We start from the raw sequence: 22,547 nt of genomic DNA, 5'->3' as shown, positions 1-22,547 counted from the left end.
AATTTTCTGTCCGAGTCAACTGATGCAGTGTCAAGTTTGTGAATTCATTTCCCTCTTCCTTTAGATTTCTCCTTTTCTGAAAAAATAAAATTGACGGGCCTTCCCGTTCCCTCTCCTCCTGCAGTCCATTTTTCTTCTTCACTCAGGCATTCTCTTCCCGGCTCAGTCAAATCCTCCGCAGGAGTGGGCGGGCTCAGGGCGGAGCAAACAGAAGTGGGCGGGCCCTTCCTGTCGACGTGCTGCCGTAAGGGCGCTGCTGACATAAGAGGACATCCGGTCCGGCTTCTGTGTTGGAAATTGCTTCTCTCCGCCCTTCTTCGTTTTTAGTAGGTTCTACTCCCGGAGTCCTGTCCCGCAAGTTGGATTTGCTGCAGCCGCGGGCCGGTCTCACGCTGTTCCCTGCCCCTCTGCCCCCGGAGTGAGCCCGGCCTCCCCGCGAGGGTGAGCTAGGTCGGCCTGGAGCGCGCGCGAGGGAGGGTGTCCCGCGGGCGGGTGATGGTTGTCAGTTCCCGAACCGCGTGGCACCTCCGCGGTGGCCTCTGGACGCCCCTATCACTCCGCTGGGTCCGATGATTGCGGGCTTTTCCTCCAAAGGCGCGCTGACCTCGTGCCTTTTTCCTCATTTGGTGACACGGGCCACGTTTTACAGAAGTCGAAACGGTACCGGAGAAGGGCTTAAAACCATCTAAGGCTGAGGAAAAAAATTCATTAAGTTTCCAGAACAAATTGGAGGAAAAAAATGGAGGCTCAACAAAAAATTCACCGGGCGAGCACGCCGTGATTGTTTTGTGAGTTCCTTTGGCAGGAGCAGTACACATTTTTTTCACCCTGTAGATTTTTGTCGTTATAAATCCTGAAAGGGTGATCTCCTGGGCTTCGATGTTACTTAGCCGACCACCTATTAAATCTCCTGGCCTGATTTGTCTGTATTTTTAAGTCGCAGCTTCCCACCCCACTTGGCTTTTGATTGGACATTTTAAGTTGGACATTTTGAGTTGGAACCCTAAGTAGGAAAGCATGAGTGACCTTAGTACATGTTGGTGCATGATTTTGCCCAATTGTAATTGGCCCTTTAAATAAGAAATAGGAATTTTTTAAACGTGTGATTTCTTGGAACTCTGTCCATGTATCATGGACGTGTTTTGGTTTCTTTGAAAAGAATGTTCATGCCTTCAGGGAGGTTGTCACAGTCACCAATGAAACTTAATCCTATCCTTGGAAGTTTAGAATTTGTAGATTTTTAGTTGGGCCTAGAAATGTAAATCTGTATTTGTTAGGAATTTTTACAGTTGATTTTTGAGAATCACTCTTAGAGAAGACTTAAAAAGTACATATTTTGAAGAATATTAAATTTGAGATTCATGTTGCAAAGCAAGTACATAGACCCATTCATGCCTGTGTCACTTCATTTATTGACTACTTAATATATACCAGGCAGGACTGGTATATAAAATTGTCAAGAAAGACAAATCCTCAGAGAACATGTCTTCAGATTGGATGAAAAGCCAAATAAAAATGTGTTATGCAGTAAATTTTTTTTTTTTAATGTGGTAGTTCTTTCAACTAAGTGATGAAAGATGAAAGCCTGTTTTAAAGTCCTTATTTATATAGGACTTTACGTGCATACTCCTATGTAATACTCTTAAACATAAATTTGAACTTTGTTAAAATTATGTACTCTAGAGAGACATTCTTTTTAAGTTTTTTTTTTTTTTTTTTTTTAACGTTTATGTATTATCAAGAGACAGAACATGAACATGGGAGGGGCAGAGATGGGGAAACAAGAATCCGAAGTAGGCTCCAGGCTCTGAGCTGTCAGCACAGAGCCCGTCACAGGACTCGAACCCACAAACCACGAGATCATGGCCTGAGCCAAAGTCCGATGCTTAACTGACTGAACCACCTAGGCACCCCGATAGACATTCTAACATAAGAGTTGAAGGGCAGCTTGTAGAGTCAAAGCAACTATAATACTTTTAATACCTTTTCAGAGAGAGAAGTTTGGCTTTGCGGTTAATGCTGTCATTTGACTTGACTGTCAGATGTTTTGTTCAGATATTATATAGGAGAAGTAAGACTCGTTATACTTCACATCTTAGCATCAAGTTGTCTGAATTTATAGTTCAAAAAAGTAATATAAACTGGGTAAATGGTAAACTTTTTATTTCTTGCTAATGATATGCCCAATAACTTTTTAATTTGGTACTGAGTAATTTCCAAAATTGCATTTTGGAAATGCAAATAAGTTCCTCATTTTAAAAGTCATATATTTTATTTGAGATAATGTATATGTAATATTTCATAAAGGCTTAAAATGCCCTTAACAGTCAAAATGACAGAGTTGAGTTTAAATTGTATTTTTTTCTTTTTTTTTTTTTAATTTTTTTTTTGTAACGTTTATTTATTTTTGAGACAGAGAGAGACAGAACATGAATGGGGGAGGGGCAGAGAGAGAGAGACACAGAGAGACAGAATCGGAAGCAGGCTCCAGGCTCCGAGCCATCAGCACAGAGCCCGACGCGGGGCTCGAACTCACGGACTGCGAGATCATGACCTGAGCTGAAGTCGGACGCTTAACCGACTGAGCCACCCAGGCGCCCCAGAGTTTAAATTTTAAAGAGAGTAAAAAAAAAACACTTCATTCTATTTTATTTAAGATAGCGAATACAACCAGGCATTTATATCTTCTCTGTTCTCTTGTGTAGAAAGAGCAGTAAAATGCCTAAAAAGAAGACCGGTGCAAGGAAGAAGGCAGAGAACCGCCGGGAACGTGAAAAACAGCTCAGGGCGTCAAGAAGCACCATAGATTTAGCTAAACACCCATGCAATGCGTCAATGGTAACAGCTTTTTTTTGATATCTGTTGATGGTTAAAAAACTATATAATATCTGAAAAATGCCTGAATAAAATTTTGCTGAATACATTGTTGCTGCATACATTTTATTGAATTTCAAATCTGTGTTTTGTCCCTTGTTTTTATTGACTCTGAGTAGCAGTGAGTGAGTGAGTTATTTATTTATTTATTTATTTCCTTGGCTGCTGTTGGTGATAGATAGGAAACAGTAAATACTAGGAACTGTGATATTTTCTAGCTTTTCTAATCTTATATGCATTAACTTAATTTGTTCTATTAGTTGGAAGCTTTTCATTATTTCTCTTAGCACTTCTCAACTCATATGATTTCTTTTTTCTAAACTTTTCACTTTTCTGGACCTCTCTTTTGGCTATCACCTTATTTTCCTGTGCTCAGTGGGTTAGTCTTGATTGTTTCTGGGCTTCTTTGGTCAAAGCGTTAAAAAGCGAGATTATCATGTGATTATAACCCCTTTCCTTTCTTTGACTATGTTTCTCTTAGTTGTCCCTTATTTCTCTATTTCCAGTCTTCTCTACTTTTTCTATTCCTGCTACTCCTCAGTCTTCTTTTGTTTCATCCAAACATATGAAATGCTTAATATGACTCAGTTCCACAAATGTTTCTCGTGCATTTACTTTTGCCAGGTACATTTTAGGCAAAAAGATGGGGTATAGATAGATGAGTGACGCAGCCCTTGTTTCCACAAGTTCATAGTAATCAGTTGTCTTGTTGTTTGTAAGTGACAAATCCAACTTAAGTAACTTTAGGGAGAACTAGAGTTTATTGACTAACATGTAGTTGGGAAGGGCATGGATGTAGCTGGAACTCAGGGACAACTGGAACAAACTTGTAGTTCCATCTTTTGCTTGTGTTTCTTTTTGCTTATTAGTTCCATTTTCTCGTGTTGTCTTAACCCATTTGTTTGGGTTCGTACATACTGGTAGCCTGTGTATCTCACATCACATAATGTCCTCAGAGAGGGAGAAAACTCTGATTGGACTTGGCCAGGTGCCCAGCCAGGGCTAACGTTTATGGCTGTCATCACGTGTGGGAGGGACCAGGATTACATAACACAGGACAGATGGTAGAGACTCCCTTCAGGGTCATTTTTTAGAGAAGACGGATATGGAATAGACAAAACAAGAAATGACTCACATACATAAATATACATAGTGAAGGCTAGAGTTTGGTAAGTGTTGTCTTGTCACAAATGTACAATTAAGACTAGGGTACATCTGGGCTAAGAGGTGATAAATTTGAGTGTGTTGATGGGGTACAGTTCATAGAGGAGGTGGGATCATCACCAGAACTTTGAACAGGTGAAGATTGTAAGGATAGACTTTTCAAGGAAAAGTATTAGAATAGTAAAGCATGGAAAAGAGGGAGTAGAAGACATATTTCATGAATGACTGACAATAGCAACTTGAATCTAGAGAGAATAGGCTAGCAAGGTTTGAAAGTGTTTAGGGACCAGATTGTCGAGAGCTTTTAGTACCATGTTTAGGATTCTAGATTTTCTGGGAGCTTCATCATACTGTGTTCTGAATTTCTTATGTCCATTCTGTAATACTTGTCTGACTAAAAAACAATAACAACAACAAAGAATACAACCAAAACACAAACCACTGCTTTATTTATTTCACCTCTTGTGGAGATACCACTTCTTGCTCTGTGTGGTATGCCCAAGAACATACCTTTATTATTAAAGTATGTATAGATGCTTGTTTACATGGGTGAAGTTGGAGACTTTGGGAAGTGTTAAGTTTTAACATGAAAAATAAGGTATTTTTTATAATGCAAGTAAATTTGTAGTTTTCAGTCCATAGAAACTTAATGTTCTGTTTTTATATTTTACAGGAATGTGACAAGTGTCAGAGGTAAATATTTATTTCTTTTTATATGTAATAACAGAGATCTCTCACCTTTTATCTGATAGTGACCCTATTTTAAAATTTTATTTTACATGACAAGGCGGCAGAAGAATAGAGCGTTTTGCTACTTTTGCAATTCTGTACAGAAGTTACCAATTTGTGCACAGTGTGGTAAGTATATGATACCTAAGGACATATGCCTTTTCTTTTCTTTTTTTTTTTTTTTTTTAAATGTTTGTTTATTTTGAGAGAGAGAGGGAGCGCAAGCAGGGAAGGGGCAGAGAGAGGGAGAGAGAATCCTAAGCAGGCTCCACCCTGTCAGCACAGAGCCCAACACCGGGCTCAATCTCACAAATCCATGAGATCATGACCAAGATGAAACTTAACTGACTGAGCTTAACTGGACGCTTAACTGACTGAGCCACCCAGGCACCCCTATATGCCTTTTCTTTTATCAAACATTTGTTTTGTAGTTGATTAGTTTGATTCTATGGGTTTATCATTTTTTACAGTAATGTTAAAACTTATTAATGAAATAGCAAATTGTTATTTGGCTTGTCAAACACTATCACATCTTGATTTTGTCTCTCTGATACGTTATAACATTATAAGATCAGATTTCAGACTAATAACATTTGGTGATCTTAATTTTTAGTTATACTAACTTAGTCTTGTTTATTTGTATACTTTTTTTAAGTTTTGATTCCTGCTGAAATTGCCCACAGTATCTTAGACCATTGAGAATCATTTTATTCCACATTTTCTTGGTGCCAATTTTTTCTTTTTGGCACTTATCATATGATTCTTGAGTTTCCTCATATGTTTTCCCAGGTGATTGCAATAGAGTTCCTAAGCCATGTACCCAGTTGCCAGGTGTAAGTGAAAACCTTTATTCAGAGTAAATGATTATTCAAAGTAAAACTAAATGGTAGTTCATAGAACAACAAGGTTGATGCTTCCAAAATAGTCTTCCACAGAGCACTTGAGATATTAATAGGTGTTTCTTAAAATAATGCATACATTTGAGAAATCCTGTTTGTTTCATGTCCTCGTTTCCATGTGGGAGATTTCTATTACATACTTTTATGTTAAAGGTTCTGAAGACCTCCAGTAAAGAAACCTGATTCATTTTATTCACGCCATACTTACTTCTCAAACTTTCGTTTCAACAAATGTCCCCTTTGGTTATGGGATAATAGTTTAAGGTAGAACACAGTTTGTGATATGCTCATTTAAATGTGTTTATGTATGATAACATTGCAGAAAATTAGCAGTGTTTAGGGCTATATCCCTGAATATTTCTAGTGTAGTTTTAATTTTCAAAGAGGCCATGTTTTTAGGTTTATATAATGAACCAGGTAAGTTGCATAATCATGGTTTGGTTTGGTTTGAGATATTCTGTGGAAAGAAGTAAGCAATAACTTCAAACCAGACTGTTTATTGTGAATTACAGACTGTAAAATTTATTTCAAAGCATATCTTTTTAAAATCTGTATTAATTCATCTGAAAATTCATAAGATTTTAAACTACTTTACTGACTGTTAGATTACAAACTCTAACCTGCAGTTTCTGATTTTTAGTACAAACAGTAATTAGCATATAATTTTATCATGCAATACATTTTTATAGATTTACTAATAAATTTCTAATTTTTTTTTAAAGTTTATTTATTTATTTTGAGAGAGAGAAAACATGAATGGGGAAAGGGCAGAGAGGAGGAGGAGGAGGTGGAGGAGGAAGAGGAGGAGGAGGAAGAGGTGGAGGAGGAGGAGGAGGAGAGAGAATCCCAAGCAGGCTCCTCACTGTCTGTACAGAGCCCGATGTGGGGCTTGAACCCATGAACTGCGAGATCATGACCTGAACCGAAGTTGGATGCTTAACCGACTGACCCACCCAGGCTCCCCTAATAAATTTCTAATCTTAAAAGAGCTGATTCAGGTTAGATCTGTTATATCTAGCTTCTTTTTTTAGTAACATAAGCAGTGAACTGCTGCTTTCTATCCATTTTCAAATTATTTCCATAGGAATTTAGGTTAGATAGAAAGCGGAATCAGTGAGTACTTACGTGTACTACTTTGCAAGGCTATTAATGCACATTTGTTTCTTTACTAGGGAAAACCAAGTGCATGATGAAGTCTTCAGACTGTGTCATAAAGCATGCTGGTGTTTATAGTACTGGCCTTGCAATGGTGGTAAGTTTTTTGTCTTCATCCCTTAGACTAGCGGGTTTCCAAGGATAAGAAGTCTTTGTGACCAATGGTGATTTTTTCTAAATAGCACTGCTTTGTCCTTGATTAAGTCAATCTGGAGTTTTTCTGGATTATCTGTGGAATGTTCTTTGTATGATTTTCCTTTAATACCTATTTGTTTTTGATTGCTTCCTCTTTTCTTTTTGGAAAACATACAAGAAATGGAAACTTATTTAAAGTTGACTTAAAAATTCATTTGTCCTTGGTACCTTTCTAGAGTGTCTTATTCAGACTTCATAGAACTCAGCACTTACTATACTGAATATCCTTCTTAAGCAAGGTTCAGGCTTTGGTTACAAGGTAACCTAGTTTCAAAAGAACGTAACGTTAGTAGATTTTTTATAGCTTTACATTTCAAAAAAGAATACATATTTAACATAGGCTTATACATAATTTCCTCATTAGATATAGAGTTTTCTAAGGAAATTCATTGTTTAAAATACAGGCATACCTTAGAGATATTGTGAGTTGGTTCCAGACAATTGCAATAAAGCAAATATCACAATAGAACAAATCACATGAATTTCTGTATGATTTATATGATTTCCCATTGCATATAAAGGTTAATGTTTAGGGGCACCTGGATGGCTAAGTTGGTTAAGTGCCTGATTTTGGCTCAGATCATGATCTCACGGTTTGTGAGTTGAGCCCTGCTTTGGGCTCTGCACCAACAGTGTGGAGCCTGCTTGGGATCCTCTCTTTTCCTCTCTCTGTCCCTCTGCCACTTGCGCAAGTGTGCAATTGCTCTCTCTCTCAAAAATAAATAAACTTAAAAATAAAGGTTACGTTTACACTATACTGTAGTCGATTGAATGTATAATAGCATTAGTCTAAAGAAACATTTTACGTACCTTAATTTAAAAATATTGCTATAAAATGTTAACCATCACCTGATCTTTCAGGGAGGGAATTGTAATCTTTTGCTGGTGGAGGTTCTTCCCTTGATGTTGTTGGCTGCTGATCAGGCTGGTGGTTGCTCATGGTGGGGGTGGCTGTTACAATTTCTTAAAATAAGACAGCAATATAAAGTGCTGCATCAGGGGCGCCTGGGTGGCTCAGTCGGTTAAGCGGCCGACTTCGGCTCAGGTCACGATCTCATGGTCCGTGAGTTCGAGCCCTGCGTCGGGCTCTGTGCTGACAGCTCAGAGCCTGGAGCCTGTTTCGGATACTGTGTCTCCCTCTCTCTGACCCTCCCCCGTTCATGCTCTGTCTCTCTCTGTCTCAAAAATAAATAAATGTTAAAAAAAAAAATTTAAAAAAAAATAAAAAATAAATAAAGTGCTGCATCAGTTGACTCTTCTTTCACGAATGATTTCTCCATAGCACGTGACACTGTTTGATAGTACTTTACCTACAGAAGAACCTCTTTCAGAATTGCAGTCAGTCCTCTCCAACCCTGTCACTGCTTTTAATCCAATTTTTTTTTTAATTTTTTTTTTTAACATTTATTTATTTTTGAGACAGAGAGAGACAGAGCATGAACGGGGGAGGGTCAGAGAGAGGGAGACACAGAATCCGAAACAGTCTCCAGGCTCTGAGCTGTCAGCACAGAGCCTGATGCGGGGCTCGAACTCACGGACCGCGAGATCATGACCTGAGCTGAAGTCAGCCACTTAACTGACTGAACCACCCAGGCGCCCCGCTTTTAAACCAATTTTATGTCATATTCTCAGTCGTTGGCTGTCATTTCAACAATCTTCCCAGTGTCCTCATCAGGAGTAGATTCCATCCCAGAAACCACTTTCTTTATTCGTAACAAGGAGCTTCTCATCAGTTCAAGTTTTACTGTGAGATTGCAGCAATTCAGTCCCATCTTCAGGCTCCACTTGCTATTTCTACATCTACAGTTACTTTCTCCACTGAAGTCTCGAGCCCCAGTAAGTTATCCGTAATGGTTGGAATCAACTTCTTCCAAATTCCCATTACCGTTGATATTTTGATCTGTTCCCATGAATCACTAATATTCTTGAAGGCATCTAGGATTGTGAATCCTTTTCAGCTTTTCAATTTACTTTTTCCAGATCTATTAGATGAATTACTATCTATGGCAGCTATAACCTTATGAAATATATTTCTTAAATAAAAAGACTTGAAAATCAAATGACTGCTTGATCCCTAGGTTGCAGAATAGATGTTGTGTTAGCAGGCCTTTTGAAAACAACATTAATTTCATTATATGTCTCCATCAGAGCTCTTGAGTACCAGGTGCACTGTCAGTGAGTAGTAATATTTTGAAAAGAATCGTTTTTTTCTGAGCAGTAGGTCTCAACAGTGGGTTTAAAGTATTCAGTAAACTATGTTGTAAATAGATGTGCTGTCATCCAGGCTTTCTATTTCCATGTATTGAGTATGGGCGGAATAGATTTAGCATAATTCTTAAGGGCCGTAGGCTTTTTAGAATGGTAAAGTAGCATTAGCTTTAACCTGAAGTCACCAGCTTTATTATTAGTCTCTAATAGGAGAGTCAGCCTGTCCTTTGAAACTTTGAAGGCAGGAATTGACTTATCTTCTCTAGCTATAAAAGTCCTAGATGGCATCTTCAAAGTGGGGCTATTTTGTCAACATTGAAAATCTGTTGCCTGGTATAGCCACCTTCATTAATTTATCTTAGCTGTATCTTCTGGATAACTTGTGGCAGCTTCTATATCAACTCTTGCTGCTTCAGCTTGCATTTGGATGTTACGAAGATGGCTTCTTTCCTTAAAGCTCATGAACCAGCCTCTTCACTTGAAACTTTTCTTCACCTCTCAGCCTTCGTAGAGCCGAAGAGAGTTAGGGCCTTCCTCTGGATTAGGCTTTGGCTTAAGGGGATATTGTGGCTGATGGGATCTTCTATCCAGACCACTCAGACTTAATCCATATCAGCAATAAGGCTATTTTGCTTTTTTATCATTCATGTGTTTATTGGAGTAGCACTTTTAGTTTCCTTCGAGAGCTTTTTTTGTGTGTGTGTATTCACAACATGGGTGAGTATCTGGCACAAGAAGCTTACTTTTGGCCTGTCTTGGCATTCAGCCTGCCTTCCTCATGAAGCTTAATCATTTCTAGCTTTTGAGTCAAAAGTAAGAAATGTGCAACTCTTTCACTTGAACACGTAGAGGCCACTGTAGGGTCATTAACTGGTTTAATTTCCATATTGTTGTGGCTCAGGGAATAGAGAGGCCCAAGGAGAGGGAGAAAGGTAGACAGACAGCTGGTCGGTAGAACAGTCAGAATACATACAACATTTACTGATTAACATTTGCTGTTTTATATGGGCACAGTGTGTGGTACTCCAAAACAATTACAATAGTAATAACAAAGATCAGTGATCACAGGTCACCATAACAGATAAAATAATAAAGTGAAATATCATGAGAATTACCACAGTGTGGTGCAGAGACACGAAGTGTGCAAGTGCTGTTGGGAAAATGGCACTGATAGTGCAGGGAAGCCACATACCTTCAATTTGAAAAAAAAATTACACTATTTGTAAAGCATGTAAAAAAATGAAACGCAATAAAAGGAGGTATGGTGTAATTAAAATAGTAGTGTTGTGTGATGGATTTTACTCTCTCTTCCTTTCAGCCAATTTTACTGTATTCTGTTGTGTGATTTTATGCTCTGGTGCAAATTTCATTTCATGAGGAAGGCAATAGTATTTCGATGTCAAACAGATATTTTACTTATTTATTTAATTTATTTTTTTAATGTTTTCTTTATTAGAGAGAGAGAGAGAGAGAGAGAGATCATGAGTGGGGGAGGAGCAGAGAGAGAGGGAGACACAGAATCTGAAGCAGGCTCCAGGCTCGGAGCTGTCAGCACAGAGCCCAATGCAGGGCTCGAACTCACAAACCATGAGATCATGACCTGAGCCGAAGTTGGACACTCAGCAGACTGAGCCACCCAGGCACCCCAGATATTTTATTTATAGTAACTTCCCAAGAACTTAATTTTCCATCATGAAGCAGACCTTAATATGTTCCATGTGTGCATATCTTAAAGAAGCAAGAAACTAGACTTACTCATAAGTATCTTGTGAATTCCTCTTCATTTTAAATATAGGATTTTCAATGTTATCTTTATTCATAAATCAATGTAATCTTCCTTGGTAGCTTGCTTATGCCCAAATTTATTAAACGCTTTTAAAAAAATTCGCTAAGTTGTAGGGGCACCTGGGTGGCTCGATTGAGTGTATGACTCTTTGATTTCAGCTCACGTCATGATCCCAGGGTCGTGTGATTGAGCCCCGCATTGGACTCCACATTGAGTGTGGAGCCTGCTTGGGATTCTCTCTCTCCCCTTCTGCCCCTCTCCCTGCTTGCACACTCTCTCTCTCTTAAAAAAAGAAAAATTGAAAAAAATTCACTAACTTGTGTGAATGTGAATGATTGTTTGTATAAAACATTTCAATAGACTCTTGTATCATTAGCTTTACATTCTAGAAAAATGATTTTCTGGGAATCTTCTAATTGTCTGTTGAAATTCCCTCTACCTTCTCTCTTCTTGACCCTGCTTTGCCCTGGGAGCCTGACCTGTGTGTATGGATTGGATCAGTGGCTTTCTTACCTTATGGCTTCACTTTGGGTTCACCCAATGGAAGACCTTGGCAGGAGACCTGTAGATGGGAGGATAATAAAATCTGGGTGTTTATTCTCCCTCGCTCACTCCCTACCAGGTTATCCTAGTTTGGGCATGATTTGGCCACAGTTTCTCTCTATATGGCTATGTAATCCTCTCCATACTGATTGTTTCTTAAGATTCTGGTAACTCCTTCCGCTCCCTTATTTCAGGCTCAGGGGTGGTAACTACATCATACCTTATGTTTATTCTAAGCCCTTCCTTGTCCTTTGTAAATTATTTCTTTTAAGCTTTTAAACTGTCCTGGATTATTCTGTATGTCATCTTTTTGGTGCTAGAACACTGAATGTTCCAAGAAATGTATTTGAGGATTTGCAATCCACAGTGGTAATCCATATTTACATCTCAAAAAACATCCTTCCTATTTGCTCTTTATGGCTTCTGTTACAGAGTCTTGAATGCTAAACACTGAATTGAGGTTCAGAACACCGTGGTTTAAATCTCAGCTCCACTATAATTTTGCTCTGGGATTTGGAGTTAAGACTTGGGCCACTGTTTATTATCTGTAAAGGAAAGAACATCTAATCCCATTTTCTTAAGATTCATTCTAGCAATTAATATTCTGTAGATGTCATTGTGTTATTGAAAGGTATAGTTGGTCTATCTTGATGTAGAATTGGAGAGTCTTACCCTGTTTTTTAGTTTTATATATTTTATTTTCTTTTTTTCCACAAAGAAATGTAGTAATGATTTAAATCATGAGTTGCCTTAACAAAAAAAAGATGCTGGCAGAAGTTTAATATTTTTTCTCAGTTACTCCAGAAAAGCTATGTAAATTACTGTATAAATGATTCAGGAAGGAGTTTTCTTAATTCAAAAATATTTCTACTTGAAAAAATTTCGTTACTGTGATTGCTGTAGATAAGAATGCTTAAAATGTGGACTCCAGACATCATTTGAATTAGAATTCAGTTTGAAGGCAACACTTGTAGCTCCGTGACTTACTTTAATGATTAGGATTAGCCTTAAGTATATAGTTTCCACCTTGCTTTTTCTTTTGATTTATAGACAAGTTTTGTATATTATAAATAGTTGTTGGTGAAGTAGTTTGATTTTCAGAGAACCCTCTTTAATTTTGGCTTAGTGTAAACAAAATTTTTTCTTTAGTGAAGCCCCCACTATCACTGAGGGTTGTTAAATTCCTAAACACGTACAATTTTGGTGGTTGCCATTGGTTAAACAACGGTTGCAGCCAGGCAAGTGACAAAGATTCATTTTTTGTGTGTTACTTGGTTGCAGGGTGCAATATGTGACTTCTGTGAAGCTTGGGTTTGCCATGGGAGGAAATGTCTCAGTACACATGCCTGTGCCTGCCCTCTTACTGATGCTGAGTGTGTGGAATGCGAAAGAGGTGTCTGGGACCATGGTGAGTGATTACATATGAGCAATGAACTTCACTGTAAGAAGGGCTGACTTTGACACATTCTGGATGTTCTTTTTGTGATTTTTTTTCAGGATACTGTCAATCCTGACTACTGTTGTGGTTACCAATTTAGTTGGAAAAGGGATTTATACTAGCAGTAATAGTCACTGTTAGGACTGCTTATGTAAGCCAGTAGGGAGGGGAGTTATAGGACCGCAAGTGTCTGTAAGCATTGCAAGTAGCCAGGAGATAGTGGGGGCCTGCTTTTTTATGGTTCACTTTGGCAGTTTTCATCGAAGCCTTTACCAGAACAAAAACTGCTGTGTCATTTTGGTATAAATCTGAAACAGATTGCTTTCTTATTGAGCAGTGTTATGGATATGAGTTTTTTAATTGAAGTTTATCGTTTTTACATTTGTGGGCTTTATGTTTTCATCCAATAGGAGGCAGAATATTTAGTTGTTCCTTTTGTCATAACTTTCTCTGTGAAGATGATCAATTTGAACATCAAGCCAGCTGCCAGGTTTTAGAGGCGGAAACATTCAAATGTAAGTTTTTATAAATTAGATACCCTTTGGGGCGCCTGGGTGGCTCAGTTGGTTAAGCATCCCAACTCTGGGTTTTGGCTCAGGTCGTGATCTCTGCGTTCCTGAGTGTTGGTCCTACGTGGGCTCCATGCTGACAGTGTAGAGCCTGATTGGGATTCTCTCTCTTTCTCTCTCTCTCTCTCTCTCTCTCTCTCTCTCTCTCTCCACCTCTCCCCTGCTTGCGCACACTCTCCCTCTCTCTCTCAAAATAAATAAACTTAAGAAAAAAAATACACTTAAAAAAATTAGATGTCCTTTGTACCCAAGATTCTGAGTAGTATTAGTGTTAGACTCTGGAGTGCCTGGGTGGCTCAGTTTGTTGAGCATCTGTCCTACTCTTGATTTTGGCTCAGGTCGTAATCCCAGGGTCATGGGATCAAGCCCCACATTGGGCTCCATGCTGGGTGTGGAGCCTGCTTGAGATTCTCTCTCCCTCTGCCCCTCCCCAGCTCACACCTGCACTCTCTTTCTCTCACATTAAAAAAATATATAGTGTTAGACTCAATGAAAAAAGAGTCTAGTTTTTCATGCAGCTTCTTGTGGACTGTAATTCAACTTAATATCTATTTTCTGTTTTTAAGAAAAATTCAGAACCACATAGTCTGTTTTATTTTTTTCAATAGGGGTGCTACTGGCATCTTGGTTGGGTGAGTTCTTCATTTTGTGGGGTTGATCAGGAATTATAGGACTTGTAGTTTTCCTGGTACAGAGTATTAAATGTCATTTTTACTTCCAAGTTATTGTAACAACCTCCACTCCCAACCCCACAAAAACCCCACACACATTTCCAAATGCCTTCAAGTAAGTGATACGTGATACTGCCCCTAGTTTGTTCCAGTTAGTTAGTATCAGTGATTGTTAGACAGGAGTATGCATCAGAAACATCTGGGGGGGGGGTTAAAAAAATATAGGTGCCTAGGCCTCATATCTGGAGAGTCTGTCTTTGAAGTTTGGTAGGTTCAGTCATGTTTATTTAACCTGAACACATAAGTGTCATGTACCTTCCAGTTTAAGAACCCAGTGTTACCAACTGGGTATTATCAATGGTATTACCTTTACAGATAGATTACAATTTATTTCTACTTTATTGATTCTCAAAAGCTCAAGATTTAGAGTCAAACATTAAATTCTCCTTACTGGTTATGTGATTTTGGACAAATCACCAAATCTTTCTAAAGTTGAGTTTCCTTATATATTAAAGAAGACGCTAATTTCTTTTTCAAGGAGTTAATTAAAATGAGAATCCGTATAAAGTGTTATTATGGTACCTGTTACTTAGAAAGCCTTTATTAAATAGTAGATACCATTATAGGAAAGGCTGAAATTTTCCAGATGGTCACTTCCTTGAATTTGGTTCTTGTTTTGATATGAAATGCTCATCTCTGTATTCTATAAATTTAAAGTTGATCAGTTGTCAGTTTTAATGTATATATAAATACATATGTAATTCTTACAGTGTTCCTATAGAAACTCTCAGTGGTTAAAGAACATCTCAAAGTATATAGCATTTTTGAGCCATTCTTAGGTTTCTGCAAAATGTGTAATATAAAATTGACTTACTTTATTTGGGGCTTGAGAGCTTTGTGTATTTTGTAGCATTTGAACCCCAAAGATCGGCAGTTCTGAGTGATAAGACTATGATTTCATCAGGAAGTTTTAGTGATTCAGTAAAAGACAAAGGAAAAATACAAAATAGACTATTGACAGGATTTTAAGATAAATCTGTCAATCATGTCTTTGATACCTGATAATTAAGGTCATTCTCATTGCAGGCTTACTCATTGCAGGCTTACTTCTAATTTAAAACGGCTTGTTATCAGTAGGCTTTGAAGCATCCCAACCTCCTGTCCTTTAAAATATTCTGGGAGCTCCTGGGTGGCTCAGTTGGTTAAGTGTTCATCTTCTACTCAGGTCATGATCTCATGGTTCGTGAATTTGAGCCCCACGTTGGACTCTCTGCTGTCCGCGCAGAACCTCCTTAGGATCCTCTGTCCCCTTCTCTTTTTGCTCTTCCCCCAAGTGTGTGTTCTGTCTCTTTCTCAAAAATAAATAAGCACTTAAAAAATAAATAAAATACTCTGAAGACATGGAAATAGACTGAAAATGAAAACCATTCCTAGTCTAAGAAAGTCAGGCTATTTTTGGAATCTGGGAGAAATGCATTCTTTATATAAAAGTCCAAGATTGTAACTCTTGGGGAGAGAAATAACTGGGCAGTTAATTGGAGTGCATGTGTATGGGGTTGAGGTAATTAGGGAAAGGATAGTGGCAGAGCCATGTTCCATCCTAGTTTGAGTTCCCAGAAGAAAAGATAAGGGTAAGATAGGCAACAGCTTGTCTTTGTGGCATGTCAAAGACTCGGGTAGTGTGGATAGGAAAAGATTCTGTATCGGAAATGCCTGGTGTACGCTGGGAAATTGGGTAGGGAGCTTTGTACTTTCAGTATGTGTTCTGGCTATGTACTTGAAAGAGACTTATAACATTTTAGTTAAATATATCCTTTTCTTTTGACTGAATGAAAAGGGAAACAGAAAACCCCGCCTGGGCATATCTTCAAGTGGAAATGATTGAGAGTTCAGATTTTTTTCCCCTCACAGACTGAATGAAACAGTATGGTTATTATTGGAGTAATTAGGTATACCTCTTTATACCTAATATAGTTAACCCTTGAACAATATGAGGATTAGGGACACCAACCCCCTGTGTAGTTGAGAATCTGCATATAACTTTTGACTCCTGCCAGTAGCGAACTGTTGACCACAAGGCTTACCGATAACATAAATAATGGTTGATTAACACGTATTTTGTGTGTTGTATGTATTATGTCATATATTCTTACAATAAAGTGAGCTAGAGGAAGTAAAATGTTATTAAGGAAATCATAAGGAAGAGAAAATACATTTAAAGTACTGCACTGTACTTACTGAAAACATTTGCATATAAGCAGACCTGTGCTGTTCAAACCGTGTTGTTCAAGGGTCAGCTGTACATAGTAAGTACTCAGTTGATTTTTAACTTTTATTATTAGCACATAGGACAAATAATACATATCCAACTGAATTATTGGTATTGCTGTAGAAAAAAGGATAGTGGGATAGAAGCAATAATAATATACCTATTTGAGAATCATTTCTGATAAAAAAAAAAATACTTGCCTGTTCAGATTAAAAGGGTTCCCCATGAACCAGGCAAAATTAAATAAAAGAATTCCCAAATTAGCAACATCTGGTCAAATATTTGAAGTACAAAGATAGGCTTTCTTTTATTTGTTTTCCTTTTTATTTTTTCAAGAACTCTGAATAAAAGTTAATAGTTTACATTCAGGCTTTATTAGGGTACAGCTTAATTTATTTTCTCTCTATACCTCTGGCACTAATTTTTTTTCTTCCATTTCTAGCACAGTCAGTATGTGCCAGGTATTCTGCTTTTTTAATGTATTTGTACTTACGTTTAGGCTTTTCCTCAGTAATTACAGAGAATAACCCAAGTTAACATAGTTTAACGAAAATAAGGATAAAATATTTTGGGATTTTTTTCCTATCTTTTACTGCCCACTTGAACATTACTCTCTCTTCATAGTCACCTTTTCCACCAGAAGTATTCTATTCTCTTATCAGACATTATGCAAAACATAGCAATAGTCTGCACCATTAGGAGAAGTCCTACATTAATGGAGAAAATGATTCTTTATAAAATGTAAGCATTATATGATTAAGGGAAGAGCTTCAGCCAAGTGTTGTGGGAAAAAGGATGTCTCATTGCAAGTTTTCTAAGTATAATTAAGTTTGCCATCTCCTAGATCTGGAAAAGTGGAAGGAGATTGTAGAATAATTAGCACCGTACTAACTAAAGAGTGCTGGGTATGTGCAGTTTGTTCTTTTCTTCCGGCTGGGGATTCCATCTCATTTTTATATATCCTCTAGGTTATACTGAGACAGGAAAACAATGTTAATAATCTAAGTGCATCAAGTATAAATCTGTGGAAAATAGTGTTTTAATTTCAAATTTGAATCTGGACATTATGTATTTTCACCCATAGGTGTTTCATGCAATCGACTTGGTCAGCATTCCTGTCTCCGTTGTAAGGTATACTGGTCTATTTTTTATTTTTTGATTTTGTTTTTAATCCCAGGACTTTTCCATCTTGGATTATTTATAGCTATAATTAATCTACAAGGGTCTTTAAACATTATGTAGTTTACTTCTTTTATTTTGGAGATTGTGAAATTGAATTAAGAAAGCTGAGTGACTTTCCAAAGGTCATCTAGTTGGCTTGTCTTAGGGTTGACACTAATGCACATGTCTGCTGAATCTTGGCTCCTTGTTTCTACACATTATACACATTACGTTTTATGGAGAGTATTCTGACCAAAATGTTGAGAGTATATTTTAATTAATATCAAAATTCACTTGCTTAGGAAAGTTTAAGTAAAGTGAAGATTGCCATAATGTTCCATGTCCTTAGATCTTGTGTCCAGCATTTCTGTTTGTCAAAGATCAGGTGCACTGATTCTCTTCCTGTCAGAAACATTTCCCTAGTTCTTCCTTCTATTCCTAACCCTGTCTCTTTGCTCTCTCCCAGCTTTGCTCCCATTTTACCAAATGGCTTTCAAGTGTTGTCTATGCTGTTCCCTCTGCTTTAGATCCCTTTTCCAATTTTGCTTACCCTACTGTACCTTTATTTTCCTTCAGATCTCAGCCAACAGTCCATGTTTTCCAGGAAGCCTTTCCTGAATCCCATATCCAGTTTAGTGCCCCTTCTCTGCACTTCCCTTTTAATGCACAGTGTCTCGCAGTTGCCTTTCTACTTGTCTGTGTCCCCAGTTAGTTGTATATTTGAGGTTGTGTCACCATTATGTCACCAGGGGCTTTGTGAATGCTCATGTGTTTATGAATGAATAAATGTGTTTATACTGTCATACCCTGTGTATAGTTTCTGTCTTATGTTAGGGTGTAGTTCAGAGGGTCCTGGCAAAGACCATTTCCCTTGAGAAATTTAAATCAGGACCAATCCCAACAAAACTCTTAATCTTTACCCTTAACAAAACTGTGTCTTTAAAGTTCCTTGAGATAGTGAATGATAATTTTGTGTATTTTTTGAATTATTTATTTACGTGCTTATTTTTGCTTCTCCTATATAGGCTTGTTTCTGTGATGATCATACAAGGAGCAAGGTGTTTAAGCAAGAAAAAGGAAAACAGCCTCCCTGCCCCAAATGTGGACATGAAACTCAGGAAACTAAGGATCTCAGCATGTCAAGTAAGGTTCTTCTTAAAATACCAATGGAGGGATTTTGTTTTCTTGCTTAGGCAAGATTTATCTCTTTTTTTCTCTATTTTTGTTTTTGCCACTTCTTCCTATTTGAAAAGATGAATGTGTTCTCTTAAGCAAATGGAATTTTATAGCTTTGAAAATTTTTAGGTGAAGTTTCTCAATTTAACTTAAGAAATATACCATCATTCACTTTGATATTTGGCATTTGACTCAGTTAATGACACAGTGAATACTGAAATTTAAGACCAAAAAGAGTGATTTTTCCATTTCTGCTGAAGCTTTCCTTGTTAAATAATTGAGTAGCTATAAATCTTTAATATTTGAGTGCTGGTAGTCTTCGGTACTTGGAAGTTGGAATTCATTCTGAAGTTTTTTTGTAGGTGTGTGGTATTTGAGCAGCTATACTTACAATGTAATATATCATTTTTATAGGAAATTGTTTTGTGGTTTTTATATAACTTTTCTATGAAAGAATAAGACTACTGCAAACATGCTTATAGTAATGCAGCTCACAGTTTTATTAAAGAGAATTTGACTCTTTACCAGATACAGCAGAATGGAACCATAATTCTAAATGACTCTGACAATACTTTTGTTTAATCAAAGGTGTAGTTGTACAGTGAGGTAGGATTGATGATTTGCTGGTTTTTTGCACTAAACTATATTGCTACTTAGGCAGAAGAAATGAAGGGCTTTGTCTTGAAGGTCACCAGAATTCTAAAATAGCTCTTTTAAGAAAAATGTAATGACATGAAATCAACTGTTCTGTGATTTGAAAATAGAATTTTAACCCATCAAATGAAGGGCATTTTAGTTTTTAACATGCCTTATTTGAATTATGTTTGGAGAGTGCTCTTAGTCTTACTTTGTTTTCCAACTTCTTCTAGATTTAATGAAATGACACTGTTCTCTTTATTATTTGTTATATATGGTATGTGCATCAACTCTGAGTAGGATAGAATTGATTGTTGTTACTAAGGTCTCCATTCTTTCCAGTTAAGGGAGGAAATTAGGAAAATGGGAGTAAGAAGCAGCCAATCAAATGCATGTAACTTTGTATATTGTAAAGGAGAGTGTTCCGATTCTTTACATCTTCACTCTCCTTTACAATATACAAAAGACGTAAAGAATCGGAACAAAGTGCCACGTACGTATCTGTCTTTTGTAGCACGCTCCCTGAAATTTGGCAGGCAGACTGGAGGTGAAGAAGGAGATGGAGCTTCTGGGTATGATGCCTATTGGAAGAACCTTTCTTCTGATAAGTATGGTGATAGCAGCTACCATGATGAAGAGGAAGATGATGATGAAGCAGAGGATGACGAAGAGGAAGAAGACGAAGTAGGAAAGGATTCAGATGCGGAGCCGTCAGATTTGTTTACCAATTTGAATTTAGGGAGGACCTATGCCAGTGGCTATGCTCACTACGAGGAACAAGAGAACTAGGAGAGCTGCTTGCCCATGGGTGACTGTGTCTGAGAGGAGCCTGGATATGTGTGCTTGATGAATTGAGTGTGGGTGTTCAGAAGTGCTGTGCAAAAGACTGGTCACGCTTACAGGAGCAAGGAGTAGGGCATAGCATTTTTATAGGAACTGATAATCAGTCTCATAGCATAAGAAAAATGAGTTCCAAATGTTAAGATGTGTATTGATCCAAGCAATTGAAGCATCATGGATTGGATTTTTGCTGATTTTAGTAATCAGTAGGTTATGCCAATTAGATACATATACAGGATAAAAGAACAGGATGGTAATATATTCGTTGGAAATTAAATTGTTGTTTTTATTAAAAAACACTGCTTATATTCGTTTTGTCTGATTTTGTAAAATGTGACGGGTTAAATGAATTACTGTGTTTTTCCCTGTAGGTCTGCAGGATGAAAGTCAGATGTTAAGTTCTAAATTTTCATTAAATATTCATGTTATCTTAAGTAGTCGTGAGATGTATGTTTTAGCAGTTGACTCATTTCATTTTTTTCTAAACAATGTATGCCCTGAACAGTACCTGTTATTAATGCCTAAATGTATAGACCACGGTGAGTACATAGCCACTTTTCAGAGACACAGGGACAGAAATAGTATTACTACACAGACGTTTTATGTATTTCTCTTTGAATAAATATAGTATTTCACTTACATACTTTTGATATTTCTCATTCTCCATTTTTTAATCATTTTGGAAAGCATTCCGATGTTTATGTAGAAACTGCTTCATTTTTTTGTGTACTCTGAAATAGGTAGCAGAGATTAATGGTGTGGTAGATGCAGAGTTACGCAGCCAGACCCCCAGTATCTGTGGTGAGTGGAGAACAGGCATTTGGCTGGCGCAAGTTCAAGTTGTACACCTTGCACTGGCAGTGAACTGGGCTGGTGTGGGAGGGAGGAATGCGTTAGTGCACTGGCTGGCGTTTGAGAAGAATGGAGAAAATTGTAACTGTGAGGATAAAAGCGTTGTATGGCTATTGCTAGGCCATTCTTATTCTATAGAAACGTAATGAACAGCTGAGGGCAATAACAGGCAGTGGGAAGCCAGGTGTGAAAGCCAGAGGCCCTTGGAACTAGTTTTTCATCTCAGCCTGATGGCTGAGAAAACTGAGGACCAAGCCCAGGATTTAATAGTCTGTCTGGATAAAATTCAAAGACGGTCGCCAATCAAGGCAGGTCCGTTATGCCAAGGTCAAGGCACTTTTTGGGAAAAGCCAGGACCCCGACAAGTGAGGTGGAGGCATCTGAATGGATGCTGCTAAAGATGTTTACTCTGCTGACTACTGAACTTTCTGAGCCTACAGTCATGCCCCACCCTTCTCTGGTAAGGGCAGACACTCCCACTCCACCCCCAGGCTGGCTGGCAAAGCCGAGCTCTCCCTCGATAACAGGTGCCCCCTTCAGGACTTGTCCTATCTCCAGGTTACTAGGCCTTGAATTAGGGCTAAGCAACACTCAGCTGGAGAGGTACTGGGCTTGCAGAGAAAAATAAACCCTACCTCAAAGGAGCTGTAAGAATTGGCCAGCTGGAAGAGTACGTGAGGCAGGCATCAGGATGAAGGTCAAGTCAGAACATAAATTAGGGGAGAGTTAAATAGCACCCACATTAGGTCCTTGGGTTGCAGGATAAGAGCTGTCTTAATAGGACTTAACATCCTGGTTGGAATCCTGGAAGATGGTGTGAACTCACTACCAGGATGGCTTCTAGAAGCGTGTAATGGTGTGCTGAAGACACACTGATGGCAGCAGCTCAGAGGCAATACTCTGCAAGGATTTGATATCCTTTAAGTCGCTGATACTCATTAAATCAAAGGTATTTCTTTTTTTTTTTTTTAATACATTTATTTATTTTTGAGAGAGAGGCAGAACATGAGCGGGAAAGGGGTAGAGAGAGGGGGAGTCACAGAATCCGAAGCAGGCTCCAGGCTCTGAGCTGTCAACACAAAACCTGACATGGGGCTCGAACCCACGAACCATGAAATCATGACCTGAGCGGAAGTTGGACGCTTAACTGACTGAGCCTTCCAGGCACCCCTAAATCAAAGGTATTTCTATTTCATTGTGTTCCCCATAGATAATTCATTTGTGGTGGGTTGGGTAGTGTACCATTTCTGGCTTTTTATGTCCAGAGACCAATAGGAGAGAAGGGATCAGTCTGGGCAGAGATAAGTGACTCTCTTCATCAGGAGGCGGGTAGGGCTGTTTTTACACGATGGTGACAGGAATATGAGTGGAATCCAGATAAT

At 38.1% G+C, this 22,547-nt stretch overlaps 1 protein-coding gene across 3 annotated transcripts; it reads left to right on the top strand.

Annotated features, from left to right (window-relative positions):
- Nucleotides 1–258: 258 nt before the first annotated feature.
- Nucleotides 259–20,954, top strand: ZNF330 (zinc finger protein 330). Of its 3 annotated transcripts, none has more exons than XM_030313014.1 (10): nucleotides 259–441; nucleotides 2,706–2,838; nucleotides 4,712–4,731; nucleotides 4,826–4,896; nucleotides 6,839–6,918; nucleotides 12,835–12,961; nucleotides 13,402–13,506; nucleotides 17,585–17,631; nucleotides 18,687–18,804; nucleotides 19,988–20,954. In XM_030313014.1, exons 2-10 carry the CDS (start codon nucleotides 2,719–2,721, stop codon nucleotides 20,260–20,262), a joined length of 963 nt encoding a protein of 320 aa, XP_030168874.1. In that variant the 5' UTR covers nucleotides 259–441; nucleotides 2,706–2,718; the 3' UTR covers nucleotides 20,263–20,954. The 3 variants fall into 3 exon arrangements, with proteins under 3 accessions (XP_030168874.1, XP_030168876.1, XP_030168877.1); XM_030313016.1 differs by having other exon boundaries at nucleotides 259–450; XM_030313017.1 differs by lacking the exon at nucleotides 259–441 and adding an exon at nucleotides 616–788.
- The last annotated feature ends 1,593 nt before the right edge of the window (nucleotides 20,955–22,547 follow it).

The sequence above is a fragment of the Lynx canadensis genome, chromosome B1 (assembly GCF_007474595.2).
Source record: "Lynx canadensis isolate LIC74 chromosome B1, mLynCan4.pri.v2, whole genome shotgun sequence".
Taxonomy (NCBI): domain Eukaryota; kingdom Metazoa; phylum Chordata; class Mammalia; order Carnivora; family Felidae; genus Lynx; species Lynx canadensis.
Note: the sequence above shows the minus strand (reverse complement) of the source record. Positions and strands in the feature narration are given on the sequence as shown.